At 37.1% G+C, this 24,809-nt stretch overlaps 1 protein-coding gene across 5 annotated transcripts in view; it reads left to right on the top strand.

The window, feature by feature from the left end:
* Positions 1 to 24,809, top strand: part of NEK7 (NIMA related kinase 7) — a 161,180-nt gene that overhangs the window by 41,615 nt on the left and 94,756 nt on the right. For all 5 annotated transcript variants that reach the window (XM_045456652.1, XM_045456653.1, XM_045456654.1 and 2 more), the window contains one exon: positions 20,974 to 21,058. In XM_045456652.1, the coding sequence (XP_045312608.1) occupies positions 20,974 to 21,058 (85 nt within the window). The remainder of the gene's footprint in view (positions 1 to 20,973; positions 21,059 to 24,809) is intronic.

Here is a 24,809-nt window from a genome sequence, read left to right as displayed (position 1 = left end):
TTAGGTTTTCATTTCCTCCCCAATTTGTTGCTGTCCTAGCAACAGCTGATTCCATAGACCTTATAATTATTACTTCCTGTCAACCTCTTAAAATCCTGAGATTATTTCACCTGCCAGTAAATTTCCTTCAGCTGGCATCCTTTCCCATTTCACCACTGGTGAAAGTTTTAGCAGTTGCATTACTACTCATGTGAAGGGCTATCTGTACTTCTTCACCTACCAGCTGATCCGGCTGCACAATCTCATCTTTGAGTCTGCTTTCTGGATGTCTCCTATTGCAACCAGCATTGACAGAATTCTCTAGGAAACAGACTCAGAGGTAGAGCTCTGCATTCGCCGCCTATTTTTTTTTTTGTTTAATATTTTGGGGAACAACACCTTGGAGGGAAGCAGGATTGGGCAGGAGGAGCTGAATTGCACTGTGGTTGCAACAAAGTCTTCAGCCAATCCCGTGGGACCATTCAGGAGCTAGAATAGAGCTTCAGGATAGTCTCAGATTGCTGCGAGGGGTCTGGACCTTTGTACCCTCCCAGTGACCACTCAGTGGATGCAGCTGCCTTGAGAGGGACTCAGCTGTGAGCCCTCAGCAGTCATTCTTCCTGCTGCTTGGAGAACGAGCGCTTCCGTGCTGAAAAGCTATCTGGAGGGCGCACCGCAGCATCCACTGCTGATGCTGGATATTGATTTTCAGACTTTGTTCTTTTCCACTGCATGTACTTAATGCTATTAATTAGTTATTGTGCAGTTTAACTCTTTCCAACATATGCTATTTAGTTTTTCTGTCTACTGATTCTGTTTGTTACAGAGAGTGATATTTTAGAACGTGCACTCTTGGTTGTAGACTTGTCTTTTTTTCCTTTTAGATCTATCAGTGTTTGCTTTATAGTTTCAGGCAGTGTTATGCAAATGTAGGATTGTTGTGTCTTATTGCATTGTACCTTTTATTTTTATGAAATATTTCTCCTTATTTTTAATATGCCTTTTGTCTTAAAATCTAATTTGTCTAATATATAGTTACCCTAGCTTTCTTTTGGCCAGTGTTCCCATAGTATCTCTTTTTCATTCTTTTAAAATATCTTCCTGTGTTCAACTATGTGAGGCATATCTTACAAGCATTTAGAATTAAAAAAAATCTGGTCTGATCATTTTTGTCTTATAATTGTTGGAGCTTATATACTTCATTTACATTTAATGCCATTACTTGATAGATTTGAATTTAAGCCTGTCATCTTATTATTTGTTTTCTGTTGTTCCAGTTGTTCTTTGTTCCTATTTTGCCTCCATTTTGCCGTCCTTTTTTAACCATTCCATTTTTGTCCTTGTTATTCTACCCCCTGCTCCATTACCTTGCTAGTTACGTATTCTTTTCACTGTTCTAATAGTGAACACCCTAGAGATTGCAGTGCATCTTTGATCTGTTTGAGCCAACGTTAAATTAGGGCTTTTACTTGTTTCTTTCGTGGACAGTACAGTTGTCTCTTTTTATAAATTGCATTTTTTCTGATGAAATTCTCCTTATTTTCACCTAATTTATAGAACACACTAGTCATTATTATTTAAAAGTTTATTTCTGATGGTTCTTAAGTCTGGTTCACTTTGTGGACTGTTTCTGTTGTCTGTGCCCCACCGCACCCATTTTTTAGGTTATATGATTTCTTGGCCAGCATTGTGATTTTTTATTGCCTATCAGATGCATATGAAAACTTGTAGAAACTCTGAGTGATGTCACCATCTCCAAAGAGGATTCAGTTTTTTTTCCTGGTGGACATACATACCACCTTTCACCTTGATCTAAGTGGGGCTGGTCTACCTTAAGGGTCTTGACTCAGTGCCTGCAGTGTTTGCTCAGACCTCTGCTCCTTCATGCCTTCTGTACTCCACTTCTGTGTCCCCAGCACCATGGGTTTGCCAGAATCTCTGCTTTGCTTTTCATCCTGTTAACTGCTTTCACTTTGCTTGCTTGGATTTTTTTGTGATAATAGGTTTACCGGGTGCCTTCCCTCGATTTTGTACTTGTTCATATTGAGTTACTGAGATCCATAGAATTTTTGATAGTGATGGTTGTGGTATGTGATGCACAGAGTATGATCTGTGTGTAATTTTATTAATTTGTAGACTTTAGTGGAAGATAGTTGTATTTGTGTGCATTGTGGTAAGGAGGGAATGACAGAAGTGTAACTTAATGAGTCCCACCAGAAATTATTCCATAGGGCATATCTAAATTTATGATTTAGGGTAACCACAAAAATATTTTAGTCCTATTTTAATATGAATTTAATAGATCTGTTTTTTTGTTTTATCTCATGGACTCATTTTATTAATTCAATTTGAGAAACCAGCAGTTTGTGGTGGAAATGGGCAAACTCAAAGTTCTCTGAAACAGAGATTTTCAGATAACCAGGGCCAATACATTATTTCTGAGGTCCCAGATTTTCACTGGGCCAAAAATATAACATACATTACTTCAGATCCAAGGTTGGCAAACTATGGCCTGTGGGCCAAATGTGGCACTATCTATTTTTGTAAATAGAGTTTTATTGGAGCACAGCCCCTCCTCTTCCTGTATGTATTCTCTATGGCTGCTTTGCCATTAGAGTTGAGTGATTGCAACAGAGATTGTATGGCCTGTGAAGCTTAAGATGTTTACCATCTGGCCTTATATAGAACAAATTGGTTGATCTCTGTTTCAGATGATCAAACTTAAGAGATTCGATTCTTTCTATAGAATCCAAGGAATTGGCTATAGCTTAAAAGTGCATTTTCTCTCCTCTCTTTGTCCTCACTTGATTTAAAACAATTTTTCTTTCTTTTTTTTTTTTTCTTTTGAGAGAGAGAGAGAGGGAGGGAGTGCGAATGGGGGAGGGAAAAGGGGAGGGAGAGAGAGAGAGAGAGAGAGAGAAAATATCTCAAGCTGGCTCCACACTCAGTGCAGAATCTGACACAGGCTTGATCCCACGACACACGAGATCATGACTTGAACTGAAACCAAGAGTCAGATATTCAACTTGTTGAGCCACCCAGGTGCTCCGCCCCTGCCCCCCCAACCCCTACTTGATTTTTAAGATTGCTTTTCTGCTCCCATTTCTTCTCGCTCTGGAACCTCACTCTGTTGATGGTCTGTCTATTGAGAGAATACAGGTGACATTGAAAGACTTTAGGGGTTTCTGCACCAGAGATGTGTAAGTGTCAAGGAGGCAGTAAGGGGTGGGAGGTGTGTCTTCCCCCACAGTGACCATTAACAAGAAACACTTGAAGGTCACATTTAAGCTTTATTTCAAAGTATGGCATATACTGCAACTGTTTTGAGATACAGACCCTGGTTCAAAGCCGTCAGAATTGGGGAGCCCTTTGTTCAGCAAAGGCTTTTTATAAACTGCGGCAGTCACAGAGAACACTGTAGTTTGGATTTAGCACGAAGCTAAAATTTCATGTCTGAGGACGGTTTATTACAATCATTCATCTTCGGGCATCCAGTCTGCTGACTCTTTTTGGCTCTACCTAAAAAGTCAGAGGTACTTTAGCCTCGCCTGTTTCCAAACCAGAAATAACTCAGACGTGGCCTCAACAGCACTAGAGTTCCACATTAGTTACACTGGCCGAGGATTTAAATGCTCGCAGGCATCAATCATCCTATTAGAGTTTTAGTGCTGCTGTAGGTGTTGTCAGGAATATGAAAAAAATGTGACCCAGTCTTTGTTCACAGGGATGACCAGAGAGGGCTGGTCTGGCACTCTCCTCTCTTTAGCAGTCCCCTGTCAATCATTGAGTAACTCAGCCCAGCCCTCAGTGTGGAAACTCATTACTCTGGAAGGTGTTATTTTTGGGTTGGAGGCAGATGACTGTAGCACCTCTGTGGTGCCGCGTGCACAGCCTCCCAGGCAGGCGGTGCTCAGCTTCCATCTTCTTCCTTTCATTTCCACCACACAGTCTTACCAGAAGTCACTGCAGCGGCAGAGCTGGTGCTGTGCCCTCTGATCTTCCCCTTACCCAGAATGACTCTAGAGTCAGGGATGAGAAGGCTCAACAAAAAAATAGAAACAAAAATTTGTTGGGAAAAACCCGTCCCTGCCGCTTCCTTTGTTTTAAGTTTATTTGTTTCCTTAGCATGAGAGCTAGCGGGAGAGGGGCAGAGAAAGAGAGAGAGAGAATCCCAAGCAAGCTTCGTGCTGTCAGTGCAGAGCCTGATGCCGGGGCTCGATCCCACGAGGTCATGACCTAAGCCGAAATCAAGAGTCCCAGGCTTAACCTACTGAGCCACCCAGAGCCCCCTCCCCCCTTTTAAAGCTAGAATGGGCATGTTGGAATTACAAGTGCTTTTAGAATAAAATACTTAATATGAAATGTTCATGAACTCTTACATGGCATATAACTGTTTCTCCCTCTTGCCAGTAATTTCTGAAGTCTGTTAATCTTTATGATTAGAATTATTATAAAACTGGAGGGGGTTGAAATAGATGATGTATCACATCCCTTTAGATTCTGCAGTGCTGAGATTCGGGACTGAGTGTCTGATTATTGCAGGTCACGTTCACTTGGGGCAACACCTCACGAGCCCGGTGCTTGAAACCATCTTCCTGGAGCATCAGTTACACTTGCAGATTTTAGGGTGGGGGGGGGAGTGTTTTATATAATGAAGAGGGGAATGAAAACTTTTTCTCATCTTTTAAAAAAAGAAAGTAGACTGAAGAAATTTCTCATTTACACCAACTTCTCGTCACACTCGCAAGTTCCAGGAGCAGGAACTCATGGAAGAGTTTTAGAAGCAGTGTTTTAGATAAACACTTAAGAGCTCTGTTTCTTTAAGCACCCAAGAGAAGCAAGAATTTCTGTCAGTGGGACATAGCTAATTCTCCCCAAGAAGGGAAAATGATCCTGTTGTTGACTCGGTCAGTTTTACTGGATTTTGAGGGCAGAACTCTTGTTTTTAGAGTAGAAATTGAGAGGAGTAAGGAAGTAACATTACGTATATGAAAACACTTCCTGATTAGTAAAATACTATGACAGGGGTAGTAGTGGCAGAAATAATAGAAGAATCAACCCCACTCCCATGCCTAAAGGAGGGGCTGCTAATAACTAGAGCTCAGAAAAAGAGGTGTTAGTTTAATACTGGGTTAGAAAGTGACAGAGGTTGAATTCAAAGGGCTTACTTTGGTTTTCTTCCCTCCTTTCCTTCCTTCCTGTTTTCTTTATAAATTGTTTTTCATAGATCCTTTTTTTTTCTTTTTTTTTTTTTTTCAACGTTTATTTTTATTTTTTTGGGACAGAGAGAGACAGAGCATGAACGGGGGAGGGGCAGAGAGAGAGGGAGACACAGAATCGGAAACAGGCTCCAGGCTCTGAGCCATCAGCCCCAGAGCCTGACGCGGGGCTCGAACTCACGGACCGCGAGATCGTGACCTGGCTGAAGTCGGACGCTTAACCGACTGCGCCACCCAGGCACCCCTCATAGATCCTTTTCAAGAGAGTACTTTTCTTTGTATTTTGATGATACAATACAGAACTCTACAGATGAGAGCATTTCCTAACATTTATTTTTTGCTGTGCTATCACATGATTTGGCACCTGTGTCTTTGAACTGGCAGATACTAAGGTGCTTAATTTTTTTAAGTTCAGAAGCTAAGACCTGCATATTTATGTTTTTAAAAATAAACTCATATTTCATTTGCAGATATTGTCTGAAATAACTGCTCTAAATATTGTAATTTGGAGAGTAAATCAGTTTATATATGACCTTGAAACTAACAGAGGACTTCAGATGGGTTTTAAAAAAGGAGGAGGAGATATTTCAGAAGAGACTTCTGTATGTGCCTAAGAGATGTTTGTGTTCCTCCTCAGTTTTCCTAGTTTTGAAAATGCTAATAGCCCGTAAGAATGACGGTTTTGCCAACAGCAAGAATCCATTGGGATTGCCCAGAGCCCCCGTTGCTGGCTCCAGCTTCCCTTCCTCCTCCTCCCCCCGCTGAGTCATCAGTCAGCATCCTTGAATGAAAACACTGTTGCTTATTTCTGTTTGGATCCAGTGTAGACTCACAAGTTGGGCATGAGCTGCCTCTTTCATGTTCTTTGCCTGAGTCCAAGACAGCTTTCTTAGTGGGGCCAACAGGTGGCAGTTTCGGCAGCCTGACCGTGCATCGCATCGTTTTCGGGAGTAGTGATGCTCCTGGACCCAAAGACCTAAACTGAAAATAGCCTGAACCTGTTACATGTTGAATTCAAATACTGTGTAGTTCTCAAATGTAGTTGTGCGTCATCATTATCTTTCTCCCTTTTTATTTCCCGTTTTTTTTTTTTTTTAATGGAGAAATGTAGGTTCCACTCAAGACCTGTCCAGTTAGAATCAGAGGATGGGAATGTGGGTGGCCCAAGCAGCCAGATGAAAAAGCCGTAAACCTCTGTTGGTGATCCTGATGGCCAGCCAGGGTTGACTGATTTATAGTATGCATTCAAGATTAATTTTATTCACAATCATATATTAGAAAATAACTTATTTAGGTTTGAATAACTGTTTGCTATGGGAGAAATGTATTAATGCATAGTTAAGAAATGAAGGAAAAGTATTCACTCAGCCTACCCTGCACACTTTGTTTTGGGCTCTATCTGTATATCTTTAGGTGCATTCTTGAATTTGAGTTAATCCTTTTCCCTGCTATATGGAGTCAATTTCTTATTAGGTTTGCTGAACTGGAGAAAGAGTAAAAACAAGTACAAAGATGAGTGACATGGTGGCTTACTATTGTATAGCATCTTTTTCTTAAAGAGACAATGTTTTGTTTTTTTTTTAATGTTAGGAATGAGTTTCTGGGAAGAGGAAAGTGCCACTTCTCTTCCATATGATTTTATAAGGAGTTTAGGGGAAAGAAAGAGGGTGGGGAGAGAGTAAAATTTTGAGGTATTAGTAAGTAAGTGCCATGTGTTATTATCTTATTTTACAACTATAGGATTTTTGGTTTGCTTTAGCAAAAACCGAAAAATTAAATCATGTATATTTTTAAAGACATCCACTTTTTGGCATTGTTGACTTCTAATAATATGGTCTGCTGCCTTTTGCTGTTTGAGTTAAAAAAATCTAACTTTAATCTCAGAATTAAGTCTCAGAAGTAAAGGCAGAATCAAAATATTAGGTGGTAGTTTAATTAAGTAAGTAAGTTCATTGGGAAGTGAGTTACAGTAAAGCCATAACACTGATTTCAGTAAGTCAGTGGGTATGGGAAGTGATTAGTTGGCTCATTTAGTTTTTGAATTGGCGGTCCATTGGTTAAGGATTCTGTTTCATGTGATACAAACCTTCACATCTGAGACTTTTAACATATCAATGTATATTGAGGAGGTAGATAACATTGAACCAGCAGGTGTCAGTAAGCACCATAATAAAAGCATAGTCCTGCTTATCTCAACCTTTGTTACTTTAGGGATGCTTCAATGTAAATCAACTTCCAAATGATATTTCATTGGACGTCTTCTATGCACTTTAATGCAGAATCCTTCTTTCAGCTGTTTTGGGGAATACGTCTAAAGCATAGCAACAGCTCTAAAAAGATTTAGTTCAATGAAAAAGATGTTTGCCAAGTGCTATGAACTTTTCCTCATTTTAGTGTTTTGAAAAACATTTCACACAAATTATCCCAAATCAAAAAAAGCTTGTATTTAACTGTTTACGTATTTCTCTGGTTATCTGCATTCTACTTAACTTCAATATTTCATTTTCAATTTCAATATTTCAATTTCATACTGACCAGTAAACCATATGTATTTTACAGAAATAGGAGTAGGAATTCATAAACAAACTGTTCTCATAATGGCCTTAATTTTTCAATGAAAATATGGTATTTTTATTCTTTCAGCGTACAGTTAGCTATTTATTTTAGACCTATTCTAATTCATTGAATAGTCAGGGGAAGTAATGTCTATTTCACAAAATTGAAATATTTAATACTTATTTCTTGGTTTACTTTAATTTTTATTAGAAATCCTGTGTCTTATTTCCTTGCTCTTCACTTGATAACTTGACAAAAATACGAATCCAGTAGGCAAATATGCTATCCAGTATTTTGTGATAATCTTATTAGAATAGTAAACAATAAAAGAATGAGTAAGGAGAAGGTCACTGAAACCACAAGGAAGGTACGTGAGTTGCAAGATGATCTGAGGTACTTTCATTTTTCTATTTCTTAGCCTACCAAATAGACCTATTTTGCATGCACACTTAACTTACTAAAATCTAGTAGTATCCAGCAATCGCATTTCTAGATATTTACACGGGTGAAATGGAAATTAATGTGAACCTAATGGTGAAATGGAAACTAATGTGAAACTAATGTGAACCTGTATGCAAATGTTGATAGTGGCTGTGTTTGTAATTGTCCAGAATTGGAAACAATGCAGGTGATGTATCTCAATTGGCAAGTGGATAAATAAACTGTGGTACATCCATGCAGTGGAGTACTACTCAGCAGTAAGAATGAACAGGCTACATGGAGCAACCTAGACGGGTCTCAGATATGTCGTGCTCAGTGAAAGAAGCCATACTCAAAAGTCAGTATTGGCTCCCATTTATACGCTGTCCTAGAAAAGGAAAAACTATAGCGATAGAATACAGATCAATTTTTGACAGGAAATGTGGTCGGATTTGACTGTAAAGGGACACAGTAGTTCTAATTAAAAGACATGCAAAGTTTTGTGATAAGGGTATGCATCTGTTTCTTTATTGACACTGAATATAGGATAATTTAATGTGCTTAAAAATTTTTTTTTGAATGTTTATTCGTTTTTGAGAGAGAAACAGAGTGTGAGTGGGGGAGGGGCAGAGAGCAAGGGAGACACAGAAACCAAAGCAGGCTCCAGGTTTTGAGCTATCAGCATACAGCCCAATGTGGGGCTCAAACTTAACCCCTAATGTTCTTTTTTATGTTGTATCTTTAAACTTAGTTTTTAAACTTTTAATTGTGATAGATTTCAGATTTACAGAAAAATTATAAAAACGAACAAAGAATTTCTGTATAATCTTCATCTTGGGGCGCCTGGGTGGTTCAGTCGGTTGAACATCCGACTTCGGCTCAGGTCATGATCCCACAGTCTGTGAGTTCCAGCCCCATGTCGGGCTCTGTGCTGACAGCTCAGAGGCTGGAGCCTGCTTCCGATTCTGTGTCTCCCTCTCTCTCTGCCCCTCCCCCACTCATGCTCTGTCTCTCTCTCTCTCTCCTCTGTCAAAAATAAATAAACATTTAAAAAAAATCTTCATCTTGATTTCCCCAGTGTTAAGATTTTATCGCCTTGAGGGGCATCTGGGTGGCTTATGTGGTTAAGCGTCTGACCTCGGCTCAGTTTGAGATCTCATGGTTTGTGAGTTCAAGCTCTGCATCAGGCTCTGTGCTGACAACTCAGAGCCTGGAGCCTGCTTCGGATTCTGTGTCTCCCTCTCTTTCTTTGCCACTCTCCACTCACGCTCTGTCTCTCTTTCTCAAAATATAAATAAACATTAAAAAAATTAAAGATTTTATCACATTTGTTTTACTGTGTATATGTACAACAGTATAAATGTATATAAAAATGAAACATTTGAGATTAGTTGATGCCCTTCTTACCCCAAAGGACCTCATTGTGCATTTTCTAAAAACAAAGACATTTGCTCACATATCCACTGTACAATTATAAAAGTCAGGACGTTGATGTTGCTTTAGTATTGTTACTAACATACAGACCTTCAGATTGTCCCTATAGTCTTCTTTATAGAAATTGAAAATCCTGGATTGTACCTTGCTTGCACTCCTTGTGTCTCTTTGGCCTCTGAGTCTCGAACAGTTCTTCAGTACTTCTTTGCCTTTTAAGACATTGACAGTTTTGGGGAGTAGAGGCCAGTTACTTTATAGGTGTACCTAATTTAGGTTTACTTGGTATTTCCTTATGTTTAAGTTTAAAGTTTGCATTTCTGGCAGAAATAACACAAATTACGTTTCTTCTAAGTGTATTATATTTAGAGGCACATGATCTTTTTATGTTCCATTACTGGATTTAGCTTTGATCATTTAACTAAGGTTCTCTACTATAAAATTATCCTGTCCTTTTGTAATTATTATTATTATCATTATTATTATTATTATTATTATTATTTGTAATTGTGTGTTTGTGTGGGGGGTTAGATACTTTTAGACACTGAAAATAACTTGTTCCTCTAGCATAGTATCTATTGATGACTCTAGCCTGGATCAGTTGTTTCCCTGATGACTGGTAAAGCGTGATTTTTTAATTCCATCATTCTTTCTCTATGAGGTAACATTATCTTGTAAGGAATAGCTTTCCCCTTTTCACTCTTTATTTATATCTTTATAGGCTTACAAGTTATTATTTTATTTAGTGCATTATCATCTGTTATTCTCAAATTGTTCCACGTGTAGCCAGTAGGAATCATCAAGCTAGTTTCTATGTCCTTTTGACATATCCACATTGTTCGTTACATATTACTGTGTTTTATGGCACAACATGATGTTTAGACTTGGCTTGTACTTTCCTAGCCTTGGTACTGGAATCAACCATTTCTCCAAAAAGGTGACTCCTCCAAGTGAAGAGTGGCATTTAGAAGCCAAGACTGAGTGCTTGGTTACTTTAATGTTTTTCATTATAAATGTTGAGATTGTAATGCTCATTGTTCTCTTCAAAGATCTGAGAGTATCTTAGTAGCTCTTAAAAACTTATGATAACACAGAAATGTATGATGTTAGGTACTCCTGCTTAATTTTCTTTGTGTTGTCTCATATGTAAATGTCACTTGCTTGATTATAGGAAAAAGTACACACTTAGCATGTTTAATTTGCTTATAATTATCTCAGGGATTTATATATTATATGTATATTAAAATGGGAACTAGGAAAGGTATTTTTATTTAGGAAATGGTGCTGTAATTATATTTTAGCAGATTAAGATATATATAATCTCACTATATCTGATACAGTGTCACTGAAGGCTATTTTATTTATTATTTTTAATATGTAAGTATATTATATTTTGCTTAATAATTTTCTTACCAGGGTCATATGAATTATGAAGTTTAGTCCACTGACATACAATTTTTTGAAACTAAGTAGTTTTGTTATTGAGTTAGCTTTTACATCTCAAATTCAGGTGCCTAATCTTGTAGTTTTATTTCCTGCAAAATACGTAACTATACACAAGAATAGGGGAAGACTTTAATGTGCACTGAGTTTGTGGCTATCTGTAAAAATGTTTGTGGTATTTGGAAGATTTGGGGGACCTGCATGTAATATGCTTAAGAGAAGAACTGTTTTCAAACACATTGAAAAGCCTTAGCTAATAAACAACTAACTGTATGAGAATTACAAGACAATGTATTGAACTCCCCTTCCCCAAAGATTATACTTGGCAAAATTTAGCTGTTACAAACTTTATAGTCTTTCTCCTAATAATTCACTATTAGTTTTTCCTGTATTGTCCTTATCCTGCGTCTTGCCCATCCTAACACCCACCCTATTTTGAGTTGTCCTCTGTTGTCTAGTTTGGATGGTGCTATCACTATGTCCTCCCGTCCCCCACAAAGATGACTTTTGGTGTCATCTTTCACTTCCTTTTCTATTATCAACTACAACTGATCAGTCATAAGTCCTAAAAGTCTAAACATAAGCAGCTTTAAAATATATACTGTATTCCTCATTTACATTCATTTTTCATTCATTCAGCAGATGTTTATTAAGTGCCATATTTTTGCCAGGTACTTGCTGGGGAATGTAGCAGGAAATAAAATAAGTTCCTGCCTTTGTGTTTCCTTGTGTTATGGCAGAGGAGATAGATAATAAACAAGTAAAAAAAATGAACAAGATAGTTACAGATTATTGTAATTGCTCAGTAGAAACAAGAGTGATGATGTGAAAGATAATGGAGAGGAGGGTACTACTCTGGAGAGGGCTGTTAGGGTAGGCCTGATTTTGAGCCAGCGGATCAGGGATTCTAGGCCTAGAGAACAGCAAGTACAAGGCCCTGATGCTGGGAAGGAGGCCTTAGCGGGTTTAAAGAAGAGAAGGGGGTTCAGCATTGCTGGAAGGTAGACAGTGAGAGGTTGGGAAGAGCAAGTATAGAAGAGGTAGTCAGGAGATTATTTACAGGGTTTTGCAGTATTTGGCAAGGAGTTGGGATTTTAGTCTTACATGCAGCGGGTATGTTTTGTTGATTTATGTTTTCAAAATATCACTGTTGAACAGAATGATGGAAAAGAGGACCAATTAGTAGGCTATCATAGTAGTCCCTGTTGGAGATATAATGATACCTTGTAGGGTCTTATTTGTGGTGATAGAGTACCATGGACAAATCTGAGATGTATTTTGGAAATAGAACAAATGGCACCTACTGATGTGTTGGATATGAGGAACAGGGAGGTGAGGGAAAAAAAAAAGAATAAAGAATGAACTTTAGGTTTTTGATTAGACCTCCTCTTCTGAAAGTATGATCTATAGACTTCTGGGGATGGCAGGGGCAAAAGGTTGGGTGGGGTCCTAGAGGCTGTCTCATGTGGTCTGCAAGATCAGGCAGTTTTTGTAATACTAAGACATTATCTTTAAAACCCCTGATGTCTTAGCTTGAATCAGTGCACAGACTAGACTGTACCAGTCTTTGTATTCTTTACATGGAAAGAATGTTCTGTAATTATAATAAGAAATGTGACTTTCATTTTTAAATGTTATTGATGAGTTATTATTAGAGTGTTATTTTTTATTATTTCGCAACCACTGAATACATGCCTTTTAATACGTGTGATGAAACAGGAAGTATACTTAAAGTACTACTGCAGTAAATCAAAGTTGTATCAAGGAAAAGCATTTGTGCAGTTATTGGAAGAGCAAGCTGAGTAGCTGCTATTTTCATGGAACACCAGTTTTGCTTGAAAGAATGACTGAAAGACAAACTTTGGTTATTCAGGCGTGGGTGTTTTGTAGACATTTTCTTGAAAATTAAGTGCCATTCATTTAAAGGAAAACAACTGACGTTATTGGTTACTAACGATAAGTATCAAACTTTCAAACTGAAAATTGGAATTTTGGGGAAGTTATGTTCATCACTATGACCTTGACATCTTCCTGGTATTTAAAGGAGATTAGTTGTGTCATTAATGAATGAATTTTTTTTTTTGATTCGTATAATGAAAATGGTCAACATTTCGATGATCTGAGTAACCCAGTAAAGTAAAATTTTCCAGATGACCAATGCATGGTATTACAAAATCAACCATGAGTAAAAGGTCTTTTCAAAGAGCAAGAGAGACCACTGGATTTTAACAGAGTATAGAAGTATATTGATTTGAGAGTCCACATTGCAGTTAACCTGTAAGAATTTGCCACCTGTTGGGGTGCCTGGGTGGCTCAGCTGGTTAAGTGTCCCACTTTTGATTTTAGCTCAGGTCATGATCTCATGGTTTGTGGGTTTGAGCCCTGCATCTGGCTCTGCACTAACAGTGGGGAGCCTGCTTGGGCTCCCCATACACACTCACTCTCTTTCAAAATAAAAATAAAATAAAATACTTAAAAAAAAGAATTTGCCACCTGTCAAGTTTGGTGTATTATCAAAGGAGAATATCCACAGTGATATCCACATTGGATATTAAATGTTCCTCTATTTTCCAACTATACATTTGTAGAATACCAGATTTTTAAAAATATGCTTCTGTCAAAACAACATATTTAAACAGATTGAAGCTGCTGCTCTGCAGACATTAAAGAAACTTTCTAAAATGTAAGACAGTGCCTCTCTTCTAATTATTTACTCATGTATTATTAAATTTTTTTTTTAATGTTTACTTTTGAGAGAAAGAGGGAGAGAGAGAGAAAGTGGGAGATGCAGAATCTAAAGTAGGCTCCGGGCTCTGAGCTATCAGCACAGAGCCTGATGCGGGGCTGGAACCCACAAACTATGAGATCATAACCTGAACTGATGTTGGACGCTTAACTGACTGAGCGACCTAGGTACCCCTCTTCTAGTTTTTTAAAATGTATCTATTTTTCATAAAAATATGTTATATATAAACCTGTAACAGTGTTATTGCTGTTATTTGTAAATGGATTAGTATGTGTTTTAAGCATTTTTCAGTTTTAATTTTGATAATGGGAAATATTGATAGTCATGACCAACGTGAACCAAAGGTCTTTGGGATCCTCATATATAGAGGTCTAGAGACCCAGAAGCTTGAGAATTTGGGGGCTGGACCAACTGAGTAGATTGTGAAGCATATCTTGGGAGATGGGAGATGGAATCCTCTATTCAACATGGGAGATTGGATATTGGTGTTTGTAGCTCAGAGCTCAGAACATACACCTATGGTAGAGATACAAATTTCAGAGTAATCATATAGAGATGGTATTCAAAGTCATGGTACTGGGTAGGATGACTTCAGCAGAGACAGTAGATTTTAAAAAAAGAATTATTATTATTATTTTTGAGAGAGAGATCGAACAGGGGAGAGGAGCAGAGGGAGAGAGAGAGTCTTATTAATCAGGCTCTGTGCCCATTGTGGAGCCCGACACAGGACTCAGTCCCACAACCCTGGGATTATGACCTGAGCCAAAATCAAGAGTGGGGACTCTCAACTGACTGAGCCAGGTGCCCCTTCCCCTCCAAAAGAAGATTTAAATATTAGAGCACTTCAACATAAATGTTAGACAGGAACTTTGAAAGAATAGCGGTAGTGTAGGAGAAAAGTCAGAAGAATATGGGATCACAGAACATTTTACAAAAGTGAGATAGTCAATTTTATTGAAAGCTGGGCAAGGTCAAGAAAGAGGATGTGGCAAGCAGCCTTATCATTTCTTGACTGTTGCAGTAGCTTCTTAACTGGTGTTGCTTATGGTTGGGAACCCCTCTACTCAGTCACATGGCAAGAAAGACTGTCTTTCAAAAATAGTGAAATTCTTTCTCTTGGCCGCTTGAAACTCAACATTAGCTCTCTGATACCAACTGGATAGAGTAAATACCCTAACAGTTTTTTCATGAACTGACACCTGTGTTGTTAATGTAACCTGCTGCTAACTCTCCACCACCTATCTCCTACTACCTGTCAACTTTACTTTGAAGCTACTTTGTAAGATGTTGTGTTCTGCTTTTGGGTATTTCGATATCCTTTTTTCCTTTTCCCAGAATTCCTCTCTTCCTTGGTCATCTAAACCTTGTTAACTTTTCCTCTTCATTATTTAAAACCCAATTTAGATAGCACCTTCTTTGGGCAGCTTTTTTTGATTGAAGATTGGTGGCCAAATTTGTTGAATTTGATAATGATTATTCTCATCATTGACTTTAGATTTATTAAACTGTAACAGTAATTATTTGATGTTTTTATGACACACATACATGCATTCATTAATTAAATATTTAGCACCTGTTTTGTGCTGAGCATTGACTTGAGCACTGGGGATACAACTGTGGCTGACAAATATATAGGTCCCTGCAACATGGAATTTATAATCTAGAAGGTTGAATATATATTTAACATTTTATTTTATTTTATTTTAATTTAATTTAATTTAATTTAATTTAATTTTAATTTTATTTTTTAATATATGAAATTTATTGTCAAATTGGTTTCCATACAACACCCAGTGCTCATCCCAAAAGATGCCCTCTTCAATACCCATCACCTACGCTCCCCTCCCTCCCACCCCCCATCAACCCTCAGTTTGTTCTCAGTTTTTAAGAGTCTCTTATGCTTTGGCTCTCTCCCACTCTAACCTCTTTTTTTTTTTTCCTTCCCTCCCCCATGGGTTTCTGTTAAGTTTCTCAGGATCCACATAAGAGTGAAAACATATGGTTTCTGTCTTTCTCTGTATGGCTTATTTCACTTAGCATCACACTCTCCAGTTCCATCCACGTTGCTACAAAGGGCCATATTTCATTCTTTCTCATTGCCACGTAGTACTCCATTGTGTATATAAACCACAATTTCTTTATCCATTCATCAGTTGATGGACATTTAGGCTCTTTCCACAATTTGGCTATTGTTGAGAGTGCTGCTATAAACATTGGGGTACAAGTGCCCCTATGCATCAGTACTCCTGTATCCCTTGGGTAAATTTCTAGCAGTGCTACTGCTGGGTCATAGGGTAGGTCTATTTTTAATTTTTTTGAGGAAGCTCCACACTGTTTTCCAGAGTGGCTGCACCAGTTTGCATTCCCACCAACAGTGCAAGAGGGTTCCCGTTTCTCCACATTCTCTCCAGCATCTATAGTCTCCTGATTTGTTCATTTTGGCTACTCTGACTGGCATGAGGTGATATCTGAGTGTGGTTTTGATTTGTATTTCCCTGATGAGGAGCGACATTGAGCATCTTTTCATGTGCCTGTTGGCCATCCTGATGTCTTTAAAGAAGTGTCTATTCATGTTTTCTTCCCATTTCTTCACTGGATTATTTGTTTTTCAGGTGTGGAGTTTGGTGAGCTCTTTATAGATTTTGGATACTAGCCCTTTGTCCGATATGTCATTTGCAAATATCTTTTCCCATTCCGTTGGTTGCCTTTTAGTTTTGTTGATTGTTTCCTTTGCTGTGCAGAAGCTTTTTATCTTCATAAGGTCCCAGTAATTCATTTTTGCTTTTAATTCCCTTGCCTTTGGGGATGTGTCGAGTAAGAGATTGCTGCGGCTGAGGTCAGAAAGGTCTTTTCCTGCTTTCTCTAGGGTTTTGATGGTTTCCTGTCTCACATTCAGGTCCTTTATCCATTTTGAGTTTATTTTTGTGAATGGTGTAAGAAAGTGGCCTAGTTTCAATATTCTGCATGGTGCTGTCCAGTTCTCCCAGCACCATTTGTGAAAGAGACTGTCTTTTTTCCATTGGATATTCTTTCCTGCTTTGTCAAAGATTAGTTGGCCATACTTCTGTGGGTCTAGTTCTGGGGTTTCTATTCTATTCCATTGGTCTATGTGTCTGTTTTTGTGCCAATACCATGCTGTCTTGATGATTACAGCTTTGTAGTAGAGGCTAAAGTCTGGGATTGTGATGCCTCCCTGCTTTTGTCTTCTTCAAAATTACTTTGGCTATTTGGGGCCTTTTGTGGTTCCATATGATTTTAGGATTGCTTGTTCTAGCTTCGAGAAGAATGCTGGTGCAATTTTGATTGGGATTGCATTGAATGTGTAGATAGCTTTGGGTAGTATTGACATTTTAAGAATATTTATTCTTCTAATCCATGAGCATGGAATGTTTTTCCATTTCTTTATATCTTCTTCAATCTCCTTCATAAGCTTTCTATTGTTTTCAGCATACAGATCTTGTACATCTTTGGTTAGATTTATTCCTAGGTATTTTATGGTTCTTGGTGCAGTTGTGAATGGGATCAGTTTCTTTATTTGTCTTTCTGTTGCTTCTTTATTAGTGTATAAGAATGCAACTGATTTCTGTACATTGATTTTGTATCCTGCAACTTCGCTGAATTCATGTTTCAGTTCTAGCAGACTTTTCGGTGGAGTCTATCGGATTTTCCATGTATAATATCATGTCATCTGCAAAAAGTGAGAGCTTGACTTCATCTTTGCCAGTATTGATGCCTTTGATTTCCTTTTGTTGTCTGATTGCTGATGCTAGCACTTCTAACACTATGTTAAACAACAGCGATGAGAGTGGATATCCCTTTAACATATTTTATATATTAAAATATATTTTTATTTTATTTATGAAAAGATTAGTGGAAATAGATAAAATATAAATATTTTTGGCCTTTGAAAATATGATAATGTGTGAAACCAATCTATAAATATTCTTATTCTGTAGTAGCATTAAGAATCTAGTGACAAATGGAACTATGTTAGATTTTATGCAAAGAAAATTTTGTTGCTCTTTATTCATTGTACTTATTAAGCTTACATGAAATATGAGAATTTCATACAGATGTTAATTTTCCAAGCAGAGGCTTTTTGACCTCTGTCAAGGGATATTGTAGAAGTGATTTTCCTGTTATGCAAATTGTTAGGTTAAATCACTTATATGATTTCTTTGAGTTTTATGTTGTTTTTTTTTAATTTCGTTTTCCTTTAGCTTCTTTTCTTCATCATTTTATTTATTTAGACATTGTCACTCATTAGTAGGTATGAGGAGACCCATTTTATTATAATCTAGTACAAACTTCTCAAGTGTGTTCTTAGCATTAGTCAAGCTGTGTGGGATATTAGAAAATGTTACACAAAGAAAACATTTTTTGACTAAGTTAAACAGAATGAAGTTTTAAATGAATTTAAGTTTTTTATTAACTACAGGCCTGTTTGGATCCTTTAGTATGTCAGTATTTATTATGACTCTCTAAGAGTGATTTATATAATGAGTAGTATTTCACAGAGGTCTTTGACCTGGAAACCCTTTTTGTCATGGAGTGTTTTGTGAAACTATCTGTGGGATACTATGTGAAATGCTGATTTTAATGATTTGGATTTCACTGTAAAAGATATTCTAATTCATTACTAGGGTTCTCTTTCTTCTTCAGTCTCCTCCCCTCCTTGGATCCAACACTAAATAAAAACCAATCCAAAAATAGATAAATATGATTATATACCATGACTGAGATTCATCCCAGAAGGTAATACTGGCTTAACATTCAGAAATGAGTCACCATATTTCAACATTTTAATGAACTATTATTTATATATATATATATTTCTTTGCATATATATATGAACTATATATATATATAGAATATACATATATATATATATAGAATATATATATATATATATATATATATATATATATATATATATACCATCAAAGATAGAAAGCATTTAACATCTATATAAAATGTTTAAGTTTATTTATTTATTTTGAGAGAGAGAGAGAGACAGCATGAGTGGGGGAGAGTCAGAAAGAGGGGGAGAGAGGGAATCCCAAGCAGGCTCTTCACTGTCAGTACAGAGCTTGATATGGGGCTTGAACTCACAAAATCATGAGATCATGACCTGAGCCGAAACCAAGAGTCAGACACTTAACTTCCTGAGCCACCCAGGTATCCCCATATAAAATCTTCTGGCAAAGTAAGAATAGAAGGACACTGTCTCAACCTGATAAATTAAGACATCTAAGAAAAATATACATCTCACATTAATGACGAAATGTTTTTGCAAGGGAACATATTTTTCTAAGATATGCCACTTTGGCCTATTGATTATTTTAAGCTGGTTATTTTTAAGATACTGCAAATACATGAGAAGCTCCAAAAACCAAGTAGAAGTTACTCCTTTGCATAGATATTTGTGCATATATATATATATATATATATATATATATATATATATATATTTCCATTTGTAAGGGTGTCTCTCTTGCTGTACCAGGAAGAAGGGTTGACCCAGTTTCTAGAAACTTACTAATAGAGAAAGTAATGAGTTAATTCTGTATAACAATCTTATCTTGTCTACTGTGCTTTTCCTGGTTACCTCTCATAACTGACTCCCAACATCTTTTGTCTTTGCCTAAAGACAGTATTTAAGTTGATGGCTTCGACCATTTCAGGGAGTTGCTTGGTTTTCCTGAGTTGCTCCTATGTATATAGAAGGTATACATGTTACTAATTTTTTCTCCTGTTATTCTGTCTCATTTCAATTTGATTCTTAGAAAAGCTAGAAGAACCTTGAATGGTTAAGGCAAGTTTTTCCTTCTCAACACTTTTCTCATGATAGGAACAAGAAAAGGATGTCTACTCTTTACTTAGGTTCATTGTACTAGAGGTTTTAGCCATTGCAATAAGGCAAGAATAACCAAAAATCTACTTGAACTAATAAGTGAGTTCAGTAAGTTGGCAGTGTGTGTGTGTGTGTGTGTGTGTGTGTGTGTGTATCTATGCTTTCATTTGATAAATGGCAAGGATGACAGAGTTGTAGTGTAAAGGGGTGTGGGGTGAAGGATAATCATTTCAGTATATGATTTGGAATCAATTGGATATCCATATGGAAAAAAACTAAATATTATCTTTACATTATGTGATATAAAAATTTAATTACAGGTCGATTATGTATCTAAACATGAAAGATAAAACAATAAAGCTTACATTAGAAGCTAATGTATGAAAACCTGGAGTAGAGAAATAATTCTTAAATAGTATACAAAGGTATTAATTATAAAGGAAAAGATGACATTGAAAAGGTTTTAGAAAAGACAAATTATAGAATGGAAGGAAACATTTGCAATACAAATGACCCATGTCATTTTTTTTTTATTGTTTTTTAAAGAGTATAATGAAGTGAGGATGTGTTTTAGTTTCTCTGTTAATCCCACTTAAATGGATCCTAGTTTTTTAACATATAAGTTATATTTTCATATAAAATAACACAAGGAACCTAGAAATAGTTGACAGTGTGTAGAATCAGTGTTGTTGGATGGGCCAACAGCCGTGTCTCATTTGTAGTTCAATACTTGAGCCTTGTGCAGTAGGTGACATAGAATTAGTCTTATGTTTACGGAGTTAATGGATGAATGTTTAATAATTATAAGCAAAGTATGTGTAAAAGAGTAAACAACCTCATGAGGACTAGCCTTTTAAGTTTAAACCTAAAATTACAGTAAGAATTGTAGTTGGACATACAGAGCAAAAACACTAACATTTTAGAATATGAAGATGAGGTGCATTTTAGAATGTATAACATTTACCGCATTTATGGAAGCTTATTATGGTAATTATCTTTGCATATTGGCAAGGGTAAGGGGAAATCTGTTTGGTCTATATGCTATAATGGAGAAGAGAAAATTTCATCTCACAATATAGAATTTTCTAAGCACATAAACTACTTTGGAGAAATGGACTTAGTTGGGACAGTAAATCTACCACTTGTGTTAGCTAAACAGAGCTTGAATTTGGCAAATGGCAGGTATAAGAGTATGGGGTATGTTCTTGGATACTTTCTGAAACGTTAGGTAAGTCTAATATTTGAATGCAAGCATCAGGAATATGATAAGCAAAACGAGTTGGTAATGATTGCATTATTTAAATTTCAACTTTTTAATTTTGCAGAGTTCTAAAGTTCTTATTGCTTCAGACAATGGATGAGCAATCACAAGGAATGCAAGGGCCACCTGTTCCCCAGTTCCAGCCACAGGTAATTTGTTCTAATGAAGGCTGGTGTGTGTGTGTGTGTGTGTGTGTGTGTGTGTGTACAGAATTACAGTTCCTTTAGGAAATAAAACAGCCCCAAAAATGCTAATTATTAATTTACAAGTTTAGTCAGAATTGTTTATATTTTAAATAGTGTTTTAGAATACTTAGTTCTAATGCACCAACATGTAAAAAAACAAACAAACAAACAAAAAACCCAGCTTTAGATTTTAACTTTAATTGAAGGACCGGTAGGGTTTGTGAGTTAATATTATTAAGCTTAGAGAGAAAAGAACACAAGTGAGGCTGTGCCCAGCTAGTGGGGGTGCCTGTATATGTGGTGCCTGTCTTTGCTTTGGTGGCTGATCCTGCATTATCCACAGCTGCCTTCCATTATTGCTCCTTGTCTCATGTTCTCTGATTAGTGGTGCGTTTCTCCTTTTAGGTGGTTGCTTGTGTTTTCGTAACAAAATGAAGTGAAAGAATGTTTCATACAAAGCTTGCCATTAAGCCCAATATGTAATGATATGCTTGAAAGAATACACCCCTCTTTGTAGGGCCCAAATCTCACTTTTGCTGTCATTCATAAAAGCTACATTTCTCAGTTTTGTGTTTGAGGCATTCTAGATTCTAGAGTCTAGTCTCAAATTTCCTCTGCTAATCTTATCTCAGTTTTGCTTAGATAGTGATTCTGAAATTGTTGGAAGAATCGATGGATATTCTTTCAAATTTCTGTAGTCATATAGGTTGGTGGGACTTGGGTTAAACAGTTACTTGATGACAGTCCTTCCTCAGAGCCTTTCTTATTCTGCTGTGCACTTTAAATTTCCCAGAGGAGCACATGGGTGTGTTTTTCACACTTATTTAACTATAGGACTTTTTTATTATATATTTTTAAGTGCATCTATTGACTTCTCCCAGAATAGGTGTCTGTGAAACACAGTTTCTGTGAAACACAGTTCAGAAAATTTTGCCAGCACTGCCTTTTCTGCCTCTGTGATTTTGTTCCCTTTGCACCCTCATTTTTCTCGCCAATTTTTCAAATCATGCCTGTTTTTTAAGTACCATCTAAAATGCCATTTCTATCATGAAGCTTTTTCTGATTGTAATATCTTCTCTTGAAAACCTGATGATACATTCTTTGTATGTCTTCTGGTATTTCTGACACCGTTGTATTGTTTTATGTGGACATTTTCTTATCTCTCTGGGGCTACACTCTTGGAGGAAGAGGACTACGCCTTACTTACTTTGGATATGCTGTGGTATTGTACTTCTTCATATGGAGCAGGGCCTCAATAAGAAGATGTCTTTTAAGCCAATCAGGGACTCCTTCAGATGTTTAAATCAGCCCTTTACCTAACAGAAGTTTACATTGCTTTTCTTTGTTATACTTACCTGAATTCTCGGTATTCAAAAAAGAGACCCTTTACCTTAGAGTCAGGCCGCTATTTTTATTTCTTTATTTTTAAGTTTTTATGTAAATTCCAACTAGTTAATATACAGTGTCCAGTATTTTATTTTCAAGATGGTTGTTTTTTAAAATCTGTCTGTATTTTCCGCTATGGTGATAAATTATCAAGCTTGTAATTAGCACCTTCTAACTATCAGGTATACACACGTTAGCGCCGATTTTACGCACTTAGGCGAACACTATTATTTCATAGTCTTATTGTTTCTAGCGGAGATGATAAAAGGAGCCCCTCTAAAAATTAGGCAGTTCTTGTTACGATTCTGAAATCCACAGTTTGGAACAGCCCTAAGTTTCAAAGGGGGGAGAAAAAAAGCACTTTCATTTTTGCCTCCCACTGACTCACCGACCGGGAAAGGTCGGAGTGGCAGTAGGAGGCAAAAATGAAAGTAATTATTTTCCTCTGAGACACGAAGCTGCCACACAGCATAAATTTCAAGATTATATATGTGGTTCTGCATCTCTTTTCACACTGTTCCTTTCGCTTATGCCTCCTGCTGCTGCTCCTGTGAGGGTGGACCTCTCTCCCTGTTGGAAACAGGCAAGTGTCATCCCAGGTTCTAGCTGCCTGTGGCAAGTGGGGGAAGGGAGAAGGATTCCTCCCCTCCCCCGCTTCAGACGGATGGTGTGAGATCATGAAAGAAAGATTACCTGACAAGAGCTTATAGGTGTTATTGCTTATTAAATCTTTGAAAAATGTTCCCACTCTTGGTATCATTATTTTAAAGCGCTGGGAAAGGACAGTGTCTGCTAGGGGTTGACGACCTTCTTTTGTTTTGTTCCACACCATTGGCCTGAATAAGGGGGGTGATATGGCAACATATGGTTAGCCAAGTGACTTCTTTCACTTTTGTAATGCTAATATCAGTCTGGACATAAACAGAAATCTGGGGAAGTCAGCTTTCTAAGTGTCAAATACCAATTATGCCCTGTTATAATGATGAGTGATGTATATTCCTGGCATATCTTTCCTTTCCTTGTTCTGAGATGAATACTCTAACCCCACAATATAAATATATGGTCTCATTTTTAGTATAGGAGTTTTTGTTGTTGTTGTTGAAGTTTTAGATTGTGAGATTTATTATCCTTTAAAATGTACTTTTGCACTACTATGATTCTCTTGAACTTAGAGAAAAATTTTTTCTGTCAGCTTTCATTTTTTCCCTTCCCTTCGTTTCCTTCCTTCTTTCCTTCTTTGATTCCTTCCACTAAAGCCTAGAAGATACTGCAAGGATATTTTAACTAGATTCTAATTTATATATTCTCATTGCTTTAGAACTGTTGTTTGTGGAACAATGGATTTAGCTTAATTAAAAAAAATACAGACTGTGTATAAGATGGTGACAGATAAATGGTAAAATGTTTATTTTCTACTATGAGACTAATTTTAAACAATGGAAGTTTACCACTAACATTTTGCGAGTGTTTTGATTTATCGTCATTATTTGAAGAGGGCTATGGTACATTCACATTCTTATCATAAATTTAAATACAAAACAATTATAACCAGTATAATACTAACATTTCTGGTAGTGATTAGAAGGAGAATTAATTTTTTTAATTTATTTATTTATTTTGAGATATAGAGAGAGTGCACTTGCACATGCACGCTAGTGGAGGAGGGGCAGAGAGGGAGAGAATCGCAAGCAGGCTCCCCGCTGTCAGCATGCCCCCCAACATGGGGCTCAAACTCATGAACTGTGAGATCATGACCTGAGCCAAAACCAAAAGTTGGATGCTTAACTGACTGAGCCACTCAGGCACCCCAGAAGGGAGATTAATTTTAATTGTAATAATCTTCAGGGCTTAGATTATAATTATTATTTGTAAATTTGTAGATATCTAGTGTTAACGCTTTCGCTACTTGTGAAAGAGGGAAAGTATCCCACATCTGCAGGTAGAAAAATAGACTGTCCTTATTTAGCTTGGAAGGTATGAGAATCTTGCCTTGCTGTTTTCCAATCCAAGCAGAAAGGTAGACTGACCATTCCTTTAAGCTTCATTGCAGCCGAATCCAGAGTCCACTTGTGCTTTCGCATCTCTGTGAAAGGAGTGTGAAGAGGTGAGGTTTGCCTTGTAGCATGTCAGGCTAGTAACCCAGGTGTGTTGTGGGCCAGAGCGAAGCAACCCCCAGTGAACTCTATTGTGTGGATAGGATTTTTGGACATGATAACTGTATTACCTTCCCTTCTCTCTCTCTCTCTCTCTCTCTCTTTTTATAATTTTTTTAAGTTCATTTATTTTGAGAGAGAGAGTATGAATAGAGTAGGGGTAGAGAGAGAGGGAG

Source organism: Leopardus geoffroyi, chromosome C3 (genome assembly GCF_018350155.1).
Source record: "Leopardus geoffroyi isolate Oge1 chromosome C3, O.geoffroyi_Oge1_pat1.0, whole genome shotgun sequence".
Lineage (NCBI taxonomy): Eukaryota > Metazoa > Chordata > Mammalia > Carnivora > Felidae > Leopardus > Leopardus geoffroyi.
The sequence above is the reverse complement of the archived record's forward strand: the minus strand, read 5'-3'. Positions and strand labels throughout refer to the sequence as shown.